The sequence below is a fragment of the Lynx rufus genome, unplaced genomic scaffold, assembly GCF_022079265.1.
Source record: "Lynx rufus isolate CCGP_SWC_20201006 ecotype Redwood Valley unplaced genomic scaffold, mLynRuf1.p SCAF_2, whole genome shotgun sequence".
In the NCBI taxonomy this organism is placed as follows: Eukaryota; Metazoa; Chordata; class Mammalia; order Carnivora; family Felidae; genus Lynx; species Lynx rufus.
Genome location: NW_025814834.1, coordinates 63,712,620 through 63,736,706, shown reverse-complemented (window position 1 = coordinate 63,736,706; position 24,087 = coordinate 63,712,620). Strand labels below are relative to the sequence as shown.

The 24,087-nt window shown below is 40.5% G+C and overlaps 1 protein-coding gene across 1 annotated transcript in view; it reads right to left on the bottom strand.

The window, feature by feature from the left end:
- LRP2 (LDL receptor related protein 2) overlaps window positions 1-24,087 on the bottom strand; it is a 198,290-nt gene that overhangs the window by 5,370 nt on the left and 168,833 nt on the right. Inside the window, exons 63-76 of the mRNA XM_047084739.1 lie at window positions 22,137-22,265; window positions 17,514-17,645; window positions 16,308-16,439; window positions 14,223-14,366; window positions 12,952-13,117; window positions 11,170-11,298; window positions 9,713-9,933; window positions 8,730-8,906; window positions 6,420-6,539; window positions 3,831-3,921; window positions 2,959-3,026; window positions 2,459-2,576; window positions 1,797-1,926; window positions 702-806 (exon numbers count right to left, since the gene is read on the bottom strand). Coding sequence (XP_046940695.1) covers window positions 702-806; window positions 1,797-1,926; window positions 2,459-2,576; window positions 2,959-3,026; window positions 3,831-3,921; window positions 6,420-6,539; window positions 8,730-8,906; window positions 9,713-9,933; window positions 11,170-11,298; window positions 12,952-13,117; window positions 14,223-14,366; window positions 16,308-16,439; window positions 17,514-17,645; window positions 22,137-22,265 — 1,862 coding nt within the window. The remainder of the gene's footprint in view (window positions 1-701; window positions 807-1,796; window positions 1,927-2,458; window positions 2,577-2,958; window positions 3,027-3,830; window positions 3,922-6,419; window positions 6,540-8,729; window positions 8,907-9,712; window positions 9,934-11,169; window positions 11,299-12,951; window positions 13,118-14,222; window positions 14,367-16,307; window positions 16,440-17,513; window positions 17,646-22,136; window positions 22,266-24,087) is intronic.

Here is a 24,087-nt window from a genome sequence, read left to right as displayed (position 1 = left end):
TAGGTATTAACCACGAAACTGCATTTCCCTGACGCTGTAGTTGTTTCAACAAAGGAAGTAGGCTAAATGCTGACAGGCACTAGAAGTGGTGTGGGAGCTACTGTTCCAGGTCCAGGGAAAAGTTCTTTCCCTTCATCTACTCACCTATGTCACCTCCCTGCTCCTCTTAAAGATGAGTGAGTAACAGGGCTGCACCAAAGGAAATTTAGGTATCTGCCTACCAACGTTGGGGACTTTAGTTTTCAGAAAAGTATGTGAAAGGCAAGCATAAGGAGGTCACCTCAAATAACACACCGGTGATACCAATAAGAACCCAGAGAGTATACCCAATCCCCCAAATCTCCACATAATGACCTGACAATCATTCACTTGTTCGTTTCACAAATATTTACAGAGAGTCTGTGTGAGTCAGGCACTGCTTGCCAAGCCCCTGAGGGGACTCGTAATTCTTGCTCTGACCACTCAGCACTCAGCATGACAAGGCCCTTGGTCAGCACAGAATGGTTGCCAAGCCTCAGCGACTCTGCAACACGTTGGTGTCATACCCTTGGGTCAGTCCTATTGCATTTAGTGAACCTGAAGGGTGGGAACACTGCTTCCTTCCATTTGAGGGAAAGTTAGGAGAACCCTAGGAGGGCATTATTCAATAGCACAAGATTCAGTAGCAGCAGAACCTGAAAGAAAGGGCTGTGACTTCTTACCTGGGTTGGCTGGTGAACCACTTTGACATCACTGTCCCTGGATGCATACATTGGGTTTTCAAAGATTATGGGCTGCTTCCCCATCTCCATGGCAAAGTGTTCACTCTGACGGAGAAAAGAAGTATCTGGTTTACACAGGAAGGAAGGTGCCCTCCTCACACCTGGAGGTATACTAGTTGCTATGCCAAATTTATCCAAAAAGAACTTAAAGAAAAAGCCAGGAGACACAAGGCCTCCACACGGCAAACATCACATGAAGTAACAAATGCACTAATTCATCAGATCAAGGAAACAGAAACACTCTTTTACACCCACATTCTCTTTGGCTCGTTAATGCAAATATTCACTTGGGGATAGGTCTGCACAGCAGAGAAAAGCATGGCTGGTGGAAAAAAGAGCAAAGAGGAGAAGAGGGAGAGGGGAAAGAAGAAAGAATAGGTAATATTGTACTTTTATGCGGAGGTTAAACATGAAAGATTTGGGAGAAAGGCAAAATATTGAAAGTTATTTTCCAGTCCTGGTTATAGATCCTGTACTAGTACACTCATAAAGTAGCCATTTGGTCCTCACAAGAGGTATTACTGTATCCATTTTATAGATGAGGACAATGAGGGTCAGAGCGATCAAGCTTCATGCCTATTATTACATTCTTAGAAGGCGGCAGAGCTGTGATTTGAACCAACCACTGCATCTAAAATCACTATGTATCCCAACTATACACATTGGTGGGAAAATATAGAAGACTAGGAAACATGGATTTCCCTACTCCTTCCCTTAACATACAAAGAGTCATCAAATAAAAACAATACCATGCTCTCTCTCCCCTCTCCCCCAAAAAACATAAGACTCTTTAAGATTCTCATTAAACTTAACACTGTTTAGGATTCAAGTGTGGCTTAGAGCAGGGGTAAAGTGCAATTTTATTACTAATATGTTAGAGACCTTTCTGCAAAAACGTAATGTTTCCTAATTTTGTAAAGACTTTACATTGAGAAGCATACCGTTTCATTTTTATTCTAGGTGAATTTTATTCTCTATAAAAAGTGTTTCTTTTATAAAACAGTAAACATACAGCCATTTTGCAGCCACACTCACCATCACCACTGATCTGTCAATGGCAGACTCAGGCCCAAAACCAGACACTCCAATATCCATGTTAACATCTGCTCCTGATCTGAAGGTCACCCCATTTCCATTTTCAGAGGATTTAACTAGACTGCTTAAGCTGAAATAAAGTAATTGAAACAGTGTACGATTTTTTAAGCCACCTGTTGCAATAGTACCCTCTCCTCCATATTGCTAAAGCTTACTTAAATGAAACGCTCAATTCCCACTCTGAATTCATACATCAAATATGGTAGGAAGTTTGCCTTAGCTACACAGAAGTGTTAAAGCACATTGTTGAATGCTTGACATCTAAGAGAGGGTTAACTTGGCACTTGCAGGAATAAAGCCTGGTCCAACCCACAGACTGTGTTCCAGTCTAACCTGAATCCCCACCAGTGGGCATAACTATTTGGACTATGAAGTGTGATTTGCATTCAGGCTTCAAAAAGGCATTAGATTAAGAGGTTGTGATTTGAAATGATGGCTTTTAAGTTCAATACTTTTTGTTTCTACAGAATAGGTTAAGCTGCACGTTATGCTATTTTAACTTACAAAAAAACCAAACCAAAACAAAACAAAAAACCCTGAATTATTCACATAGTCACATCACCCAAGCTTCTAAAATCAATATTCCACATGATGAAACTGACCTTGGTAGCTTGGGCAGAGAAGGCAAAAGGGAGCCAGTTCTCCTGTAGTGGAAAAATCCTAATGCTGCCAACGCTCCAATTATGATGATCAGGATGCCTGTCAACAGCACAGCCACTGCTGCCACCGAAGAGGGAAGAAAAAGTGACCATATCAGCATGGGGAAAGGGAAAGGAACCCATAGACTTAAGACTGGAAGCTGAGGGCAGAACCAATTCAAACACTGAGTTAAATAGAATATAAACAGCTTTCAACTTAGGAGCTGTGACGTATTTCCAGGTCACTCATATATTTTTTTTTTAATGTTTAGAGTGCGAGAGAGGTGGGGGACAGAGAGAGAGAGAGGGGAACAGAAAATCCCAAGTGGGCTCTGCGCTGACAGCAGGAAGCCCGATGTGGGGCTCGAACTCACAAACCAAGATCATGACCTGAGCCAAAGTCGGACACTCAAACAACTGAGCCACCCAGGCGCCCCCAGGTTGCTCATATTCTTAAAACTTACTTGTTCCTGGAGGGACGCCTTTTGAAAGTCCTATTTCACAATATTTTCCCATGTAGCCACTGGGACACCTGAAAGTGAAAGGAGAATTGCTCACAAGCTGTGGCATTCTTAGGCTTCCATAGCTATTGTACAAGCACATCTTCAGGTAGAGAGAGGTTTGACTGAGCAAATTACACATGGGACAGACAGTCAGTGTATCTTGCACGACTTTGTTTATTCTGCCAAGATATGATGAGCAGCAAAAACAACTGACTTTGATCTGACTATGAAATTCACTTTCAATGCTGTGGCTATGACACCTGCAAGGTCATCAAATAAATGTATTGGTGTCTACTCTATGCAACGTTTCCATTGAGAATGAAAATGGAAACCAAGATTGTATTCTTTCCGCTGATATGTTTCCATTAAACGGTTTTTAAAGACCTCCATTTATCTTGTGCCACGTTAGAGCTTTATCAAGAATTCTTTTTTTTTCCCCCAAATCTTTAGCCCAGTCTCTGCTCATCACAAGTGCTTGGGCTGACTCAGCTCTGCTGACAGCTGGTCTCCCACACTCCAAGTGTAATTAACACCAGGTGAGTAGAGAAATTGGGGCTGTCACTTCTCTAATCCCTGTTACAGTTGGCTCACAATCCTGTGGCATCTCATGGGGGCTTGTTGGAAATGCAGAATCCCTGTGAATGAGATGATACTTATGCACAGTATGGTTTGAGAAGCACTGCCTTAGTTCTCTGCGGACTCTCCCAAGGGAGGGCAAGCTGGTCACGATGTGAAAATTAGTGAACTGGCAAGGCTCCTCTACTTGTTTTTCTGGCTACTTTGTCTTAAATTCCCCCAAGGCCTACAACTTGGACCTCAACATTCAGACTTACTTGCATTTGGGGAGGTCATTCTCATCAAAATAGCAATTTCCTCCGTACATACACCTGCATGGGGGGGGCATGTTGATAGGACTTTCGATGGCTGCAGAAAGGGAAAGCCATGCATGTGTTAGTCAGCCACACTCAGCAGAGCACCCAAACCATGCAAATGTGCTTCAGGCCCAGGGTCAGAGTGGGGAGTGGATGGGGCAGGGCAGCTAATTAGTTTCCTCATCAAAACGTTACCTTACACTTAGGAATAAGGTCTTGGAGAGTAATGTACATTTGGTGGAAAGAAAGAGGCAATTTATAGCATTTTCCCCCCAGTGGAGAGATGCTACACTCCAGAACATATATTAACATTTAAAAGAAACTTGTGGTAAAGAAATCTCTTAGGACATTCGTGTTCTCATTTGAAGTTTTCAGAATTCTCCTCTGCAAGCCCAGTGAAACACAAGAGTTCAATCTGGGCACACCTCAACACTTCATCTGAAGGCTTCAAAGCATCAGGGACCCATCAATCAAGCAACAATGCAGATACACAGATGCCTGATAGACAGTTGGTTAGAGATGTCCTATTTTTTAAGTCCTCCAACTTGCCCTTGCTCTGGGTCCCTGCTCCAGCTCAGCCCCCACGTACTCCTTGGAGGTGCCTGATGGGGCTGTTAGCGTTTCCATGTCTTATACCTAGAAGATGCTCAGTAAGTATCTGTCACATGTGCACTTATTTAAGGAGCTCAGATATCCTCCTGGCTCAGTCCCTCTATTTGAATCTCTACTCAAAGTTCATTTTATCACAGAGGCCTTCCCAGAACTCTCTACCTAAAGGCCACCCAACTCCCACCTGACCCTCATCCCTCTTACCCTGCTTTCGTTTTCTCCTTTTGCTTTTACTATCTGACATTATACATTTGGGGAGGGGGGGCAGTCTCTATTTAGAATCTCTATTAGAATATAAGCTCAACAAAGGCAAGGGATCTGTTTTGTTCACTTTCATTATCTCCAGCACTTAGTACTTAGCACATAGTAGGCTCTCAATAAATACTTATCAAATTAATTAATTAAAATGCCAAACTAAGACCCCATATGGAACAACTACCACCATTATCGTGCTTGCTTTGGTTAAAGTTCTTTTAAACAAGAACCTGACTATAATGCACTTGGCAAACAATGTAAATGAGGAAAGTAGTAGATGAAGTAACATCTTGGACAACACCGCCCATGAGTGCGAAATTGTGATAAATGTCAGAACCATCTGTCTACAGCATACAACAAACGTCAAAAGCTTGAAATTGTTTGGCTCAAAATATTACTAAATACTGTAATCTTGCCAATATTTCCCCCCCAGCCTCGGGATGAGAGTGGGGACAGGGGAAGAGAAGCGGGAGTAGCTGTTTTTTGGTTCCTGCATTCATTCTCTAAACCCACCAACTTTTCCGGCTGATTCAGGAGAGCCAAAAGTTGGTGCCTTGTTTAACCACTTGCTCCCCCTGGTGGCCACAGGTGGTTAAGCATAGCGTCATCAGCTAAAACTGAGGGAAGGGAACCATAAAATGGGCCACTAAAAAATAAAAACAAGGATGTGAGCCACAAAATGGGCTGCTAGCAAACTACAGGATGATTTTTTTAATGAGTATTATTAAGAATTGGATACTAGCCAGGGACACTAGTTATTCCCCAGGACTTATATATACTCCCTATTTTAAGAGTCACTGAAGAAAGGTCCTGCTAGGCACAGATCTTCTACAGCATTTGGGATGAGAAATAAAGCACTGCTTTTTTATTCCAGCCTCCAGCCTCCAGCCTCCAACAATGTAAGGTGTCTTTTTTTTTTTAATTTTTTTTTTTAACGTTTATTTATTTCTGAGACAGAGAGAGACAGAGCATGAACAGGGGAGGGGCAGAGTGAGAGGGAGACACAGAATCTGAAACAGGCTCCAGGCTCTGAGCTGTCAGCACAGAGCCCGATGCGGGACTCAAACTCACGGACCGTGAGATCATGACCTGAGCCGAAGTCGGACGCTTAACCGACCAAGCCACCCAGGCGCCCTGTAAGGTGTCTTTTTAAATGTACCTTTTTCACTTGTCAAGACTTTGAAATGAGCATGTGAGGAAAAGAGTGACCCTCCTCTCGCCCTCCCATTCGCACTGGATAAGGTCCCCCACCTCAGGAACCTGGTTTCCCACTTGAGGAACCCCAATTAAAGCCAGATGGATTCTGGGGCAACAGACATCCAGTATGGAGGTAAAGAAAGGAGGTAGAGACCTTATCGAAAACCCACTCTTCCAAATATCCTTACAAAACAACACAATGGTAGATATGGGGGCACTGGATTTGTACCCTACAGATCCTAGCAAATAATTCTCAGCAATCACTGGAACACCCACTCTGTTTGGCTCCCTAAGTCCCACTCAGCTCTGTTCATATCTCCCCATCTCTCATCCCTCCTTCGAGCCACCCCCGCTCTGTCCTGCAAAGGACCCAGCCACACAAGGATTTTTTCCAGGATCCTGCAGGAAGAGAAGCACAAGTAGGGAAGCTACTGAAGAAGGCAGAAGAGCATTCCCAGGCCCCCATGGCTGTGCAGACAGCACCCCTACCTGCGTTACAATCAGTGGTGCTCCCTGCTATAAAAGTGGAGCCTTGGGGACAGGCACAGCTGTATCCTCCAGGTCTCAGGAGGCAGAGGTGACTGCAGACATTTTTGCAGCGGTTGGGCACTGGAAAGCACACGAGAACAGTGGTTAGGGTCTGAAGAGGGAATGAGTTCACCATCCAAAGATACACCCATCAACTGAGTTGTGGCCCTGCCAGGTGACATCAGAGCCCAGCACCTCTAGGTCACATGCCACCTGGCTATTCACCTCATTTACATGACCGTCCCCATGGCACCCCATCAGAGTGGCACAGCCACCCTCCTACTTCTCACCATCCTACACTCACACTGTCTACTGGCCATCACTTATCTCCTCCCCGTCTCTGGCAGATTTGGAAGGTAGGTGTCCAGTCCACTGCATGACCACAAAAACTAATCAACGCAAAGCAATTTGAGATAGTTCAAAAGACCACAAAGACCCTATTATTATGTCAAGATTTGTCATTACCTAAATTTGGATAGATCATAATGTGTCCAAATTATGTATTACATATGATTTCCACCCTACCCGCACAGGAGTACTTTCTTCAAGTACTTTCCTTACTTGAAAAACAAGGGAATTTAGACCTGTGATTATCAGAATCACCTGAGAGCTATGCACAACTACTGATGCCCAGTCACAGAAATTCAGATTTAAATTGGTCTAGGATGTTACAAGTGTTACCGTTAAAAGCTCCTCAAGTAATTCTAGAGTCGTCTGAATTCTACCATAGCATGTACTATGATTTCTCCAAGGTATAGATGATCTCTAAACTTCTTCTCAGACTAACATTCTGTGATCCTGATTCTCTGTCATCCAGTCTATAACTACAGACAAGGAAATGGCTATAAAATAATAAGCCATATTCCAAAGTCTCACTCAAAATCTGCCCCATTACCATTTCTTCAGCTCTCTAGAAAAGAGCTTTTCAAACTTGAATGTAATACAAACCACCTGGGGAATTTGATTCAAAAAGGCTGGGTGGGGCCTGAGAGACTTGCATGTCTCACCAGTGCTACTGGTCCACAGCCCATACTTGAGCAGGGCCTGGAGCAGGACTTCTCAAATGTCAGTTGGGAATTTGTTAGAAATGCAAATTTTAGGCCACCTCAGGCATATTAAATCAGAAATCTCTCAGGTAGGGCCCAGCAATCTGTGTTCAACAAGCCCTCTAGATGATTATGATATATGCTAAAATCTGAGAACTACTGGTCCAGAGTAAATGTTAATCTGGCACAGCTTGGTCTAGATTTCTGGCCTACACAGCAATCAGCATTCTCCAAAGGGGGCCCAGCCAACTCCACTGACTCCTAGGTAGCCTTTTCTACAAAGGCCAGAGAGGGGGCTCACCACATGTACCGTCCTCTCCCTTCTTGCCTTTAAAACTGCCCAGCACGAGAGCCCCAGGAGCATGGAGCATGGGCATGGAGCCCCATACGAGCTATTATACTGGTGGGGTTCCCTATATGTGAGATGAAAATAAAATCTAATTATAATTCTGGAGGTTAACTAAAGTAACAAATGTCTGGGTTAACACTTGAAGAGAGAATCTGACTTATAGAGCTTAATAAAAGCCTATTTCCTTTCCTCACTTCAAAAATTTCCTTCCCTTTTATCTAGCTTGATTCAGTGGTGAAGGATGAATTAGAACACAGGTAACCTGGTGAAGCAGGACCCACAACTAAGAAAATGGGAGAGAGGGGAGGGGGTAGAAATGCATGACTGACAATTTTAAACTGAAGCTCACGTAGCTCAGGATAACTTGACTAGCCTGATGTTCACGAAACCCATTGTTACCCACCTGACACCTAGCAAGGGTTTGATGCCTACTGGATTCTGTGGCCTAGAAGTACATACTTGTAACTCCAAACAATGAGGGCCGAAAAAAAATTTTTTTCTTAAACAGGCTCCAAGCCCAGTGTGGAGGCCAACACAGGGCTTGAACTCATGACCCTGAGATCAAGACCTGAGCTGAGATCAAGAGTTGGACATTTAACCAACTAAGCCACCCAGGCACCCCAGGACTGAAATATGTTTACTTCATATCTGCTGGTGGTGTATATAATTACATTTGACCGCCAATTTTATTTTTCTTTGGTCGAAATGGTTAAAACACACACACACACACACACACACACACACACACACACACACACCTTTCATGCACCAAGAGATCAGACTATTATAATCCACTACCATTTTCCAACAATATAGCCATTAATTTGAAATAAGATTTCTAGATAATGAGGAACATCTTACTCCAAGGGATGTTACCTGACCGATCGTATCTATGTTGATGGAAGATTCGAACTTGAGTGAGCCATGGGTTCACCATCAGCATTTTCTCCTTCTCGTCTTGCCCAAATTTATCTTGCTTCCATACTTCTCCCTTATTCTTAGATATCCAGTAAAACTGGCCTTCAAAGATGTCCAGGTTATATGGGTTCATTGCTGCTTACCCACAGAGGAAAACCAAAACAAAGCAAGATAATTGAATAGAAAATTCCCTACCCCTCTTTTATGTCAGATGTCATTATGCTTGAGTTATTCCCTAATTCAATGCCTTGAAAATCCAGGAACATTCAGGCAGACTTTCTGAACATGTGACCACAAAAGTGTGCTACTTTGGGAGATCAAGATGACAGACATTAAACTAGATTAATGTCTACTGGTTCATGCCAATTATAGAGTACTTGCTCGCTTTCAAGTTGCTGATTTGATTTTCTCTTTGGACAATAATTTGGATGTCAGAGATCCTTTTTTTTTTTGTTTGTTTGAACGTAAGATACCACTAATCAGGAAAAGCTGGTAGATACTGGATTGTTGCAGTTCTGCAGAAATCTGGATTAGAAAATAAAATGTTTCTTTCCTTCTAGATGTTTCCAGTTGTACATAATAAACAATTGAACACAATAAAAACAAATAGGTCTAGAAATGGTTAGACATGGATTTCCATTGGTACACATGACTGTCACCCCTATCAGGGCAACCTAATGGGAAACTTGGTTATTTCAATATCTGTTGCTAAGAGTGTCTTTTAAAAATTATGTTAAAAGGATAAAAACATAACAAAACAAAACCTTAATTACTGCTAATGGATTCATTTGCATTTAAATCAGCAGCTGGAAGTTGAGGGGAGCAGTATCTAAGAAAATATATCAATCGGTTCCTAAGATTCAGATTCCTTCTGGAGAAAATGGGCAGAGACCCAAAATATATTTATTATTTAACATGGTAAATTGTAACTCATTTCTAACCTGCATTTGCAACGATTCTTCTATCAGTCCCATCATGTTTTATACTTTCAATATTGTTCTCCTTGAAGTCACTCCAGTAGATCCGGTCATTGTTCAGATAATCAATAGTGAGGCCTGTTGGCCAACCAAGGTCCTCCTGAACCAGGATGTTCCGATGCTGTCCATCCATCCAAGCAGACTCGATTTTAGGTTCTCTGCCCCAGTCAGTCCAGTACATAAGCCTGTAATGGAAAGTTTCCTCTAGTGAGGCTTCTACACTGAAACAGAGCATGAACTTCCAAAAAGGAAATCAACTGTTTTTCATTGAGATCTGGGTGCTAAGTGATGCTATTTTGATACTTTACTTTAGAAGAAAGGGAGAGAAAAGGAGGGGCCAGTGCATCTGTAGTCCTTCATGAAAACTTCCTCAATAGAGATTGCCCAGCCCTGTCCAAGTATATACATAATGTATAATGACAAAGCTGTTCATTCTTCATAAAGTATTTATTGAATGCCTACGTGTGAGCAGCACTGTCCTGTGTTCGACCTGTATCAGAGAACAAAACAAGAATTCCTATTTTAAAATGGAGACCAGGGATTGCACCACCTCAAATACCTGGAAAAGACCAGGCAGGCAAAAAAAAATGACTGGAGCACAGCAGTCATGAACATCAAGTGATGGTGAGAGCAAAGCCCTGTCTACAAGTTCCAGGCAATACTGCATCAAGAAAGGCATACCTAACTGGTGTTATCAGTTGTTCTGGTTTTTCAAGCCAAACATACAGCGTAAAATTTGTGTGTGTGTGTGTGTGTGTGTGTGTGTGTGTGTGTGTTAGCAATTAAATTTAAAAAACCTTAAAGCTCTGTTTAGTTCAAGTAAAATATATCTGTGAGCCGTATTCAGCCTACCAGCTCCCACTTTGCAGCCTCTAGTCTAAACCAATCACCAGGTATAAACCAATCCTTAAATTCTATTGAGAAATGTGTGGATTTTGGACAACTGGGCTATGGAAAAAATTGTGGCCAGAGGCCTTCCCCTTACACAGTATCAGTCTGAAGCTTGGATGGTCCTAAAATCTTTAGGGCATCTTAAATTAGTCACAGATGTCAATGCAAAAAGTTCAAAGTCAATTTCAGTACAATTAGGAAAAAATAATTAAAGATATAATTTCTTGAAAATCCAGTGGCAAATATCTAGAAAATGAAAGACTCCTTCAAGTACTGGGGTGCCTGGGTGGCTCAGTTAAGTGTCCAACTTGTTTAAGTTGGACACTTGGTTAAGTGTCCAACTCTTGATTTGGGCTCAGGCAGGTCATGATCTCACAGTGTATTAGGCTCTGCACTGATAGCGTGCAACCTGCTTGGGATTCTCCCCCTCTCTCTGTCCTCTGTCCCTCTCCCGCTGGCATTCTCTGTCTCTCTCATAATAAAATAAATAAACTTTAAAAAAAAAAAAAAGGACTCCTACAAGTACTTACCCTAGTTTGGGATTCACAACCACTGCAGCTGGTTGATCCAGTTGGGTGGAAATCAGCCACTTTGTGTACCTCCCATCAAGTTTAGCCACCTGGATCCGTTTACTCTTGGCATCTGACCAGTAAATATGCCTGAATTTAAAGGGACAAAGTTAAAAATCCAAAAAATCTAGACTGGTCATTTCTAGGGAAGAGGTTTGAAGATGAAAGCATTCAGTTTGGAAGCCGGGGCCAACAAGACAACCACTTAGATACTCATGATGAGAGCAGAATCTCCCTCCATCAGGAATGCCCCGATCTCTTCAGCCAAGGGAGCATCTTTGGAAAGTTACAAGTGGAAGAGTAAGGGATAGAGGGGACTCCTTCTTGATCAGCCAGGATCAGTGATGATGGTGGACATCACATCTGGCATTACTACGAGACATGTACTTTCCAGGTGGAAGTCACCAGGCATAGTTTAGCTGGCCCTTTAACTGCAACTGCCCTGTGAATCTGTTTCGATTCAACCAAGAGCCCCAGTGGAATTAATAGGAATCTGGCATCAGCTCCAATGAGCGGAAATAGCCTTTCCAAAATAATGAACTCAGCAAGGCCACCCTGCCCTATTTTCACTATTAGAGCTGCAGGTCTCATTCTCTTACAAGCAGAAAGACTTCCGTCAGCTTCTTCACTCGCTCTTTCATTAAGGCTGAGAAAGAAGCAAAACTTCACACATGAAGACAGATTTGCTACTGCCTGTTTGGTTTTCAGAAGGAAGTGCTACGGTCTATATAGTTTCAAGTTACTGACTCTCTGAGGCCTTGTTTCCTGACAAAAAATGCTGAAATGACTGTCCTGATAGCCTGTGGGCACAGCAGGGACCTAATTAACTTCTTCAGAGATGTTCAAGTCTTCCAGGAGCATTAGACAGGTTTGTTAAAAGGTGAAAATTAATTTATGCTGCAAATGACTCTCATTCTCCCAGAGGTCGGCAACAAGCCCCTGAGACTCCCCTCTCAAACATTTTTTTCATTATTCATTCATTTCCAAGGCCATGGGGGAATCTATGAATGCGTGAGCTCTGATTCCAACATAATCACTTTCCCATAAATGCCACTCCAATGCAAGGCTCCTCCTCAAAAAAGGAGCTTATGAACTTTTCCACATCAGTTTGCATGTCATGAATCTGACTGATGATAAACCTACTTAAGGCTATTATTTAGAGATCATACAAAAGCTCTGGTTCTAGTCCCTGGGGCTCCAGGAGACCTAAAAGAGCAGAACAAAGCTGACACTGCTATTAACTCAACCCAAAGACTACATAGGAAAGTCAAATTTCCAATCTGTTCAGACAATACAGTCTGCTCAAAACACAAGATGTGGGTTGTTCCTCCTCAAAATAATTACCAGAGAAAAATGTCTCGTCTCAACTGCCTTGCTGGTAGAATTGTGAGACTGTTCCATTTCTTCTAAAATGAATAGTGCTGCCATACTGGAAGTTAATTTTGGAATCCAAAACTCTGTCGGCAAGAAAGCTCTCCTAGATATAATACAAAATCTTGACTTTGGTGCTTTCCCAAACTTTTTCATGGCATACATAGACTATAGGAAATGATACTGTCTATATGACACCTTGGGGTAAGCAGAGGTGGTTGCTGGGGCTAGAGCAAGCCCAGGCATCAGCCAGCTGCACCAGCGCTGAGTGCACCCATATCTGGGTCAGCTTAACTCACGTGGTGTGACAAGCAGGAGGGAGATCTAGCCAGGAAAATAGAATTGACAAGAGGGGAACGTGGCTAAATTTACCTTCCAACCCAGTCCACTGCTAATCCGTCTGGCTGCATTATGTATTTCAGGTTCAGGTTAACCTTTGACACAAGATTATTAGTACCGGATTCAAAGTTGGGGATGTAGGCACGTTTAATAGCACCAAATTCAGAACCGTGGCCTAGCACAGTGTAATATATGACACCTGCAAGGCAAGACCAACAGGTGAGTTTCATGTTAAGAACATCAGGTAAGGGAGGAACTGGGGTCTAATCGGGTGGACTACTGTTCCTTCATTGACATCTCTACTTCCTTATTGTTCCTATAAGACTAGTAATTCAATTACATATATCTGATCAAACTCAACACATTATACTTGAGCTACTAGCTACAAATACTTCAACTGATAGCTTATTGATACTGACTTAGCTGTCTCTATTTCAAGATAACTTATTAAAATATATTTCAGTCAAGAGCCTATTTTCTCTCATTAGGATCAAGTTCTAGTTTCAAAAAAAAAAAATTTATAGATAAACCAGGGGCAGACTATTCAATAACTGGCAGTAAAGGAGCTATGTAGACGAGAAATCCTATTTAGCGTATAGACTACAGGATAGTGGATGGCAGGCATTTAAAAATCAAAGAAGACTATGGCTTCCTAGGTATTTTCCATGCTTAAAAATTTTATTGTATTGTGTAAGTGTGAAAACACTACCATAAGAAATCTTACATTGCATTGTTATTGATAGTATGCAAAGCATTTTCACATGTTATCTCATTTGATCTTCAAAAGAACTCTCAGAGGTAGTCAGGCAGACAAGAATACTGTTCTTATTTTACAGGTAAGAAATGGAGAACCAGAGAATTGTTACAATTATTTAAGGTGGTTTAGTAAAACCATATATAAAACACTACGGGCTCATGAGTGAGTACTTATGGAACTGTGCCCAGGAAGAACTATAGAAGATGTCAGAGGAGGTGACATTTGAGCTGAATAGGAATGTTGAGTTTGAGTAGAAATTTTGAAAGGTACAGTGATGGGGAAGAACAGTCCCTACCTGAGCAAAGACAAAGAGATATAAGGTGGTCCTGAAAGGATAATCCCCAGAGATGGGAGAAGGTTTGGTTAGAAGTTGACAAAGTTTGGCTGGGACCCACCGTCATGCTAAGGCGTCCAGAACACGCTGGACAGGAAGAGCCCCCTCTTCCACTCATGCAACAAAATTCACTCATTGAAAAATAAATTCCCCAAAGTTCAACACCTTATAATTCAATTAATATCAATGACAGATGCGAAAGTTCATACTCACTGAGACCTATGCCCTCAGGATCCCAGTCATAATCAATAGCCTGAATACGTTCCTCGCCTTCAAGATAATCTGAGAACTTCTCAGATGAGAGATTATACTTTCGAATTCGCACATTTTCAGGCAGTAGCAACAAAGGAGGATTACCTGTAAATAAGACAAGGGCCTCTTTATCTGTTTGAATTCTATCTGAATTCTTTTTTGTATAAAGTAGATATAAAATAGCAAGTATCCTCCCACCTTTAAAAAAAAAATAAGTTTTTATTTTATTTTTTTTTAATTTTTTTTCAACGTTTATTTATTTTTGGGACAGAGAGAGACAGAGGATGAACGGGGGAGGGGCAGAGAGAGAGGGAGACACAGAATCGGAAACAGGCTCCAGGCTCTGAGCCATCAGCCCAGAGCCTGACGCGGGCTCAAACTCACGGACCGCGAGATCGTGACCTGGCTGAAGTCGGACGCTTAACCGACTGCACCACCCAGGCGCCCCCCAAAAAAATAAGTTTTTATAGAAATCTGACCATCTCTGCTAATCAGTAGAGCTAACTACCCAACTGGGTTGCCAGATCTGTGACAGTGGACATTCTTGCCTCCATTTTCAGGTGGAAAGCTAATATTTCTGCTAGGGATGTTATCAGTTCTTTATTCCTATCCCCGGTGGGTGATGGTTTAGAACAGGGCAAGACTGAGACCCCTAGACTGTGTCCTCTTTTCCACTGATTTTTTTTCTTTATTCACTGGCAATAAAACACAAGACTGTAGACAATCTCACAGAAGAAATACAATATGTATAGCGTTACTAAAAGTTTACCAGGAAGTCCTCATTCCTTGCTCTTTACTGACAGAATTTATGATTGTTTTAGCAGGTAATCAGCTCCACGATTCAATTTATCTTCCAGCTAATGACAAAAACAGCTCATCCTTGTTCTTACCCAAAGCAGCTATTTCAATGGTTACTCATCTCGAAGTGCACTGTTTGAATTTTAAAATTTAATTTACTTGCAATAATATCAATCAAATCTCATTTAAGTAACTTTTGAAAGTTCACTTTATATATTTCTTCTGTCTTGACATTGTGCTTTATGTGACTACGAGAATTTATTTCAGTCATCTCCTTAGTTAAACGACTTGAACATTTTTTTAATTTGCTGCCTAATTACCAGACCAACTGCTCAAATGCCTTTACTCTAGTTTTCACTCAATGTCAGGAAGGTTTGGGGGGTAAAATATTTAAGTATGCTAATCAAATGTAGGCTTTAAAAGCCCAATTTGTATAAAGAAATTGAACAGCCATTTTACTCTTAAATCTTAAAAATGTGATTTCCTTTTCAAGTTCTTTAAACTCCAGTACAAACTTCAAATTCAAATCTGTAAGACTTGTGAAGACCTATACCCTTCGATGGGGATATGCTGATTTTGGTCAGAACTCTGGAAATTTGGACTATATAATACTTCTGCCACACAGTCTTTCTCTTTTGTCATTTCTATCTAGTACTTATTACTGCTTTCTATCAGGCCTCTCAGATACTGGCATTAACCTAAAATGTAGAACAAATGGTTGAAATTATAAATGAGCCAGACTCTTTCTGTCTATGATCAGCAGTCCATGAACAGTAAAAAAAGAAATTACCACCAGAATGTCCTTGACTTGCCCCAACTGAATGAGACTATTTTTCATGAATTACAGGGTTCCCACACCTTAGTCTTAGAGTGGGAGCTGGAGGGTTTCATTAATTTCCTTCCGTTGACCACCACCCTATAAGCAAGCTTTTCTTGTGTAAATGTTCTGGAAGGTAACATCTTGTCCACTTTTTGAAGTTTTTATCAAGGTGGACAAGATGCTAAGCCCAGAATAATAAATAATACCTGACTCTCATTTTAATTCCTACGTATTTGTTGTGGGATTGCAGTTACTGTCTTAATCTGGCAGGAGAGGAGAGAGAAGAGAGTGGATGGGTGTTGGAAGAGAAGTAGCTGGTGAATTAAAAATAAGACTGAGAGCCTAAAGCTTATTTTCTGGTATATTGTACTCATCAGCATTTATTTCTCTAAAAGTCGATTGATTAGTCCCAGCAGAACCCAGCATACCATCAGCTGCGCATCGTTTTCCATAGTGGTCACTCACAGACCTGAAGCCTTCGGCACAGGAGCACTCATAACTTCCTTTGGTATTTTGGCAGTGCTGGGGACAAACCCCAAATTGCTCACATTCGTTGATGTCTGTAGATACAATAAAAGCAAATATGCACCATCTGCTCCCAACCATTCCTTAGAGACCCTGCTTCTGTTTAAATCCATACTCATAAACAATGCGGACTGAGAAAGCTGCAGACAAAAATAAGCCATGACACCATCATTTGTGGAACACTTACTAAGAGTCAGATGTGGTTTCACATGCCTCTGCTGTTTTTCCCTCATTTAGTCCTCCAGAACGACTCTGCAATATGGACTATTCCTAAACCCAAAGTCCCAAAGCTAGGAAGCAATGAAGATGGGGTTCAACTGCAACAGTGCAGCTCTACAATAGCAGAATAAAATTTTCACTTTTGGAAAGCCGCTGTGTGTTGGCGTTGTTCAGTTCCAGTTCCCTTGCCCTCACTAGCTTTAGGAAAGGGACTCATTCATTTGATTTTTTTTTTTTTTTGATTGAGTTCTTAAGCTTCAGCTTCCAAAAGAACTGTCCCAATCATCTGAGTATGATACATCATGAGTGAGAAACAGAAAATTCAAGTAAGAAAAGACACTTAAAATCATACTCAGTCCTTACCATCTTGATAAGCTAGCTTCTAACCCCATACCTCAGAACTCACTTATGTTTGGCATAAGAAAGTGTGTAACAAATATGTTATTGGACTTTGATGAAGAAAATAAAATTTGTGTTGATTTAAAAAAAAACTGGTCTCTCACACTGATACAATAAGCAGTCAGCATTACTGAAGTCTTACCAGTTCGGCAGACATTACTAAGGATGAGCTATCTGCCTAGCCATCTGCTAGGGATTGGCAAGATAGCATGGAAAAAAAGTAATCAGCATTCCTGAGTGTTGTTTTTTCATGTCCCAAGAAATTAGTGAGCAAAATCTTAACATCATCATTGGTTACATACATCATGAGTGTACAGTTTATACTCTCAGAACTGATCGTCACCCTCTAACAGTAAAATTATTGGTGCACTTAAGTATTTTAATGAGCAAGAACCAAGAGTTTGGCCCCATTAAGGGAATTCAACAGGGGTTTAATAAAAGGGAATGAGTGGAAAACCTAAAAAGTAGGAATTGTAGGAAATATACTCTACCATCACAGGAGTTTCTGTCCAAAATACTGGCTTTGAACCCAGGTCTACAGGAGCAGATAAAGCCTCCTTCACTTAACTGCGTACAATTTTGTTCGCATAGATTCTCCGCACATGATCTTTCTTTTCCTGTATCTGGAAAAACAATCTTAGTGTTACAAATGAAAGGTATAAACACTTATCTATAGCCTATTATAGGACATCTCAAGATAACCCCTTTCCATAAGTCTTTGTAAAGGATTGAGGACCCCTGTATTCAAATATCTGGTAACACCCTGAATGCCATTTATACAAATGTATATAATGTTAGATTCTTGAGGCAATTTTTCCATTTTACTCATCACTGCCTGGCTTACCCTCAGGGCATCCAATTCCGGAGTCCAGAACTATGAAGTCAGAGGCTCTTTACAACTGTAACCATCTGTTCTGCTATTATATATATTTAGATATGTAATATCTGATATATTATATATATTAGGATTAAGATATATGATATATGTAATATATATCCTATTATATGTGTAATAAAGGACACTGATACAGGTTAGAGCAAAATAACAAATAGGAGGAAAAACTGAGATATGTATACACATATATATCAAGTGTTGGCCAGTTATAAGTCATACCACTGCTATAAGAACCATAGAGTGGCCTGCATGGAAAGGAATTTTGCAACAACATATATGAACCCAGGACTTTAAAAATATTCAGACCCAATTATCCAGTTTTCCATGTTAATACATTTTCCTTCAAAAAGAAATAAAAATGTGCACTATGATTTATTTAAGGATTATAAATTATTGATAATAAAATTTTGAAAACTTGAACAATTATGGTACACTGCATTTTATCAAATCTAAGTAAGCCACCACTGGTGCACTACTTTATGTAATACTAAAAAAGAAAAACTCTGGGACTTACACTATGGCATGTTATCAACTGAAGAATGATCCTTGTTTCAGAGATGTTAAAATGTGAAAATAAACATGCATCTTAGAATCAATGAGTTATGATTATCTACATGATGGATTGTTAGGCAATCATTCAAATTCATGATTTCAAATGATACTTTGACATGGGAAATATCTATAACAAAAATGGAGGGAAAGATTGTAACACTACATAAAGACTATGTATCTTTATTTTTTTTAATATTAATAATTTTTACACATACATGTGCAAAAAAAGACAACAGAAGTACACCAAACTTTAAGATTAGTTGTCTTTTAGTTATAGGATTCAAGTGATTTTTACTTTTGATTGTTAATATTTATTTTCTGGGTTTTATAGCTTTCATAATACAAAAAAAAATTCAACAATAATTCATTTTTATAGGGCTCATATGAATGACTCTTGTTATCCCTACTGTTCTGGGGTCCAGATACTCCAGGGAAGACTTTTAATAACTCATACTCCATCCTCACAGTTCATTGTTCCTCATTGCCCTGAATTCTTGTCTCTGCCAATATCTGTCAAAGCCATCTGGCTTTCATTTTTGTATTATTGTAACTTTGCATCTTTTATCCTGAGTCTCCATCTAACCCTCAAACCCAGGTCTTACAAGGAAGCTGACAAAGATGAACATACCTAGTGAGAGACAATGGGGGGACCAGAGGTGGGAAGGGCGGTGGTTATCTCCATAAAGGATTCAATCTTTGTCTCCCTCTCAAATGAAATTCTCTTGGTCACAGGCTTCTGAATATTTTAGCCAAAGAGACTGTGGTATCTCCTGGCTCAGTCCTTTTATTTTTTATTTTATTTTATTTTATTTTTAAATTTTTTTTTCAACGTTTATTTATTGTTGGGACAGAGAGAGACAGAGCATGAACGGGGGAGGCGCAGAGAGAGAGGGAGACACAGAATCGGAAGCAGGCTCCAGGCTCTGAGCCATCAGCCCAGAGCCTGACGCGGGGCTTGAACTCACGGACCGCGAGATCGTGACCTGGCTGAAGTCGGACGCTTAACCGACTGCACCACCCAGGCGCCCCGCTCAGTCCTTTTAAAGCAAAATAGACTTGTATCTATCTGCCTCTTACAGCAGGTAATGAGGGTTCCTTAGGGTACAATGACTATTTAAGCATATGAGGTTTGAAACGACTAAAAACATTGAGTTCAAAAAAGAAAAATAATCACAAAATAAAGTACCATGGTATTTAATGGAATGTTGCCATTGGAGTTCATACTTCAAAGCTATATACATGAACGCCTTATAATAAAGGTCTTGTCTAGCTCTCAAGAATTACACATTGCTAAATAAGTCTATTCAAATTTTTTATTTTTTCTAGAGTCATGTCATTGTTTTGTCTTTCTAAGAATTTGGCCATTTCACCTAAGTAGTCTAATTTGCTGACATCAAGTTCCTCATAGTATTCCCTTTTAAATTTCTTTTAAATTTCTATAAGGTTGGTAGTGATGTCACCACTACAATGTTAATAAGTGTGACCTGTTTTTATTAATTTGGACAGCCCTAAGGTACTCACATAACCTCTCTGGGTCTCATGTGTATAATTAGACTCTGTAATCTTCTGTGACTAAAGGTCCCATGAAGTAAACATTTCTAGACCAATTGCTCCCTTGAGTGAGTTATACTCTTATGAAGCAATAGTCCTTCAAACAAGAGCAGAAACCATAAAACATTATAAGATTCTTCCTCAAATGTGAGGAACTTATAACTTCTTTCATCTGAAAACAATCACCATCTTAATCCACAAACAACAGATCTATCCAAAACCAAACATGACACTGTATTTATAATATAGGCACTCTATTTTCTATTTTATGAAGGAATAAGAACCAGTAAGCAGAGAAATAGCAAGTCAATCTACCTTTATGGGGCTAATTATTTTCTTTATACTTCAATGATGCTAGAAAAATACTAATGTCTTTCTCTCTTGATTTTAAAATATTTTTTAAAAAGCAAACATATGCCCTGAACACCTCAGGGATCCTGTTGAAAATTAAAAGGATTGCTTCTTGGCCTTTTGGCTAAGATCAAGTGTAAAATTAAAAAGAGAAGGAGAAAGAAGGGGAGAAAGGGAAAAGAAAAGAAAGGCGAGTAGATTAGTAGCACCTGAGAACTGATATTTTAAATAAGAGTTCTATGTCTTAAATTATTGACCCACAGAAGACTGAATTCGTTATCACATATCCACTTAATACCTAAAAAAAAAAAATATGCTGCTTCCAAACCTAAATTAATGTTTATGCTACTTACTCCCTTTCAATAAAGGCTGCTTTTAATCAAATGTCTTTTGAATTAAAAGTACTGTGGTCTATTGTAAGCTTTTTACATGGCAACTAAAATTCTCCAAACTCCTGGAACAGTTCACATGTCAGTCGTGGCACCAAATCTAGACTCAAATCTAACACCTAGTTTTGCAAATCCTGTCATGTTCATACTTTTTAAAATATTTCATCAAGTCACATTGTTATGTCAAAAACTCCAAGCCCCACTAGGAAGTGGGTAAAATAAAAGGCAAATCAACTCATTATGACCAGTTATTTACCTCCTTCGTAACTCACACAGGAGAAAATTTGCCAGGAAATCCTTGGGATGCCTCAGGAAAGAGCATTTAAAGCCCAAGAAGTTGAAATCTTGTGGAACTAACTAGGATGATTAAGTCATGGGCTCCTAGAGTTTGAAGAACTTTCTTTCTTATGAAGAAACTGAGGCCTGGAGAGGTCGGTTGATGATCAAAGGGGCATAGCTAGTGGCAGAGCAAACTAGAGGTCTTGTTGGGACTCACAGGACTATTCGAATCCTGCCTCTGCCACTCTGCATGACCTCAAGCAACATCCTAAAGCTCTCTGAGATTATATAGACACACATAGTAATAGCAACCCAATGGGGTTGACTTGAGTGACAAATTAGATAATGTATGTGCAAGAATTTCATAAGAGCTCTAAAGGACTAAAAAAGTGTAAATTATTAACATGTCATCCCAACATTTCCATCACAATATTGAACTAGAACCACCCGTTGGTTGTGTTCTTCATTCTTTTCCTACACAAATCCTCCCTCAACTTTAACAATAAAAATAAATGTTCCTTCCAAGGCTCCCTGTGACATCCCCATCTTTATCAACTCCCCTTAGAAGCTTTTCCCCTAAGTGCCGAAGGATACTGCATCTAGCTTATGGTCAAAAAGTATGCAGACTCATAAACGAAAAACAGCTTTCAGGTGCTGAGAGGCACCTAGTTAATGGGAGAAGGATGTGCTCTGCAGTTAGGTAGATCAGAATTGAAATTCCTGCTCAACCTCTTAACGGTAAGAAGGCATGGCCAGTTTTTTTAAACCTGTAACCCAGTTTCCTCATTAAAAATAAAAAAAAAAAATTGAGGGAGAGAATAATACCTAGCTCATAGGATTGTTACAAGGGTGAAATAAGATAATCCATGTACTGTTTAGCACAATGTCTGGTACAGAGTAAATGTCTGGTACCAACGTCTGGTAGAGTGAATGCTCAGTAGAGTGAATGCTCAGTAACAGGTAGCTACGACTGCAGTTCAGAGCACAAATTAAATTAAAAAGAACTATGTGGTTATCATCTACTTTATGTTCTTGCATGCTTTCATTAGGTAAACCTGATTTACTCCAATGAACTCTAGAAATAAATATTTACTTACTGCAACCTGTTTCATCAAAATGGTCACCACAGTCATCGACATCATCGCATACAAGATGTTGTGAAATGCAATGTCCGTTGCTGCACTTAAATTCATCTTCTCTACAAGGTCTAGAGGTCGAAGCTACACCTGTAATTTAAGAACAGAAGTTAAAGTCAAAGTCAAAACTTTCTCTTCTGTGGAACAAGATGCTTCCCTCTGTGGCAAAGATGGTTATTGTTCACAAATAAGCCTGTGCTTCCCCTACATTTCCCAGTCCCCCCTGCAGTTATGTTGGGACCATGTAACTCGTTCTGGTCAATGGGCTATGAGTAGGAAGTGAGATATGTCACTGCTAGACTGAAACAAATAAAGCCCATGTGCCTCTCTGGTTTGACAACCTGGGAAGCCATGTGTTTCAGGTGGCCTAGTTACAAGATGGAGGAGGGTTGGGCAACCTACACAGGCCTTTACCTGGGTGAGAAGTAAGTCTTCATTAGGTTCACTGCTGAGAGTTTGAAATTTGTTGGGTGCAGCAGCTAGTATTAATTACCTTCAATCGTATATATATAAAGCGCTTCCATTATAAACACCTAAATTATTTGGCACTGGCTTCATAGTCAGGAGGCAAGCAATGAGGAAAGTGATATTGGAGGCAGGAAAGATGGAGACCCATATTATGCAATGGCAAAACATCTGGTAAAAGTGTGACTTGGGAAAAATCAGAAGGCAGACCAACTGCTCGATGAGCATGTCAATCTATGGAAAGAGGTTAGAAAACAGAATGTTAGTAGTGTGCATTCCTTGTCATTACCAGTTGGGCCAGATAGTATTAAGACAGACAAAAGCTCAGGGAAGAACCAGATGATTTATAAGCAGAAATGAAATAAAATAAAGTCTAGAAACTTGATGCATGGGAAGAACTGACTGCATTTAGATCCCAAACAGTGAGATTCTGCTGTTTAGAAGTCACTGAGACAGAAAAGACCCAGGAAAACCTAACTTGGATGAAATGACAGCCCATCTGTTTTTCTGGATGGCCTGAAGATAACTGATGATCATTTGAGACAAAGGTACATGGGGAAAACAAAGCAAAAAAAGAAAGCAGATTCAAAAACTATGGCTCAAAAGTGAGGTTCTTCACTTTTAGAAGTGACTGGAATCAAACAGGTGAAAAGCCGGTCAATTTCCAGGAAATACATGACCAAGCAAGCCAAAATACTCTGACGGGGACTCTAAAACCCGTGGGCCCCCAAACCTACAAGCAGGGAGTGGCTGAGAGCTGTGCAACTCCTAAAAAAGGCTTATTCTCTTGTTCCCTCTTCAACGAAGAGGGGAAAAGACAAGGAAATACTCCCAAAGGGTGGAGACAATGAGGGACAATAGACCCAGCGCTCCTCTCAGAGCAGAGCCTTGGCCTCGTCAGTGAATCTCCTCCACTCCCCACTGTAGTGGCCTTCACAAAGTCTACATAGGGTAACCATATAGTTGAGAGTAAAAGGGCACTGTTAATAACTCCACCAGAGCAACAGACATAAATCAGGACTGCCCTGCGCCAACATGTGTCACCTAGTGTCACCTGGTGTTTCAGAATTGCTATAGAGTGGTGAAGGCAGTAGATCTCTAATTCTTTCTTGCCCAGTGGGAATCTTTATTTCTATTATGCTTCCCCCTGATCCACCACTATCTGTTGGGGGCAAGGGGGACACAAATAAAACTTATTTATGGACCAAGGGGAACCGAATCTGGAATTGACAGCAGGGCTACAGCCTACCCATCCAGGGCTCCTAGATTTCAGTTACTGAATGGGACTATGTCCAGGGCTCCTAGATTTCAGTTACTGAATGGGACTATGAGTCACATCCCTTGGAGTGAGGGTGAGGGAGTTCTATGCATGGGAAGAAATGTGTAAACGGATTGTTACTGACATAAGGGTAAACTGTGGTGGAAATCATTGGTATTCATTAAATAT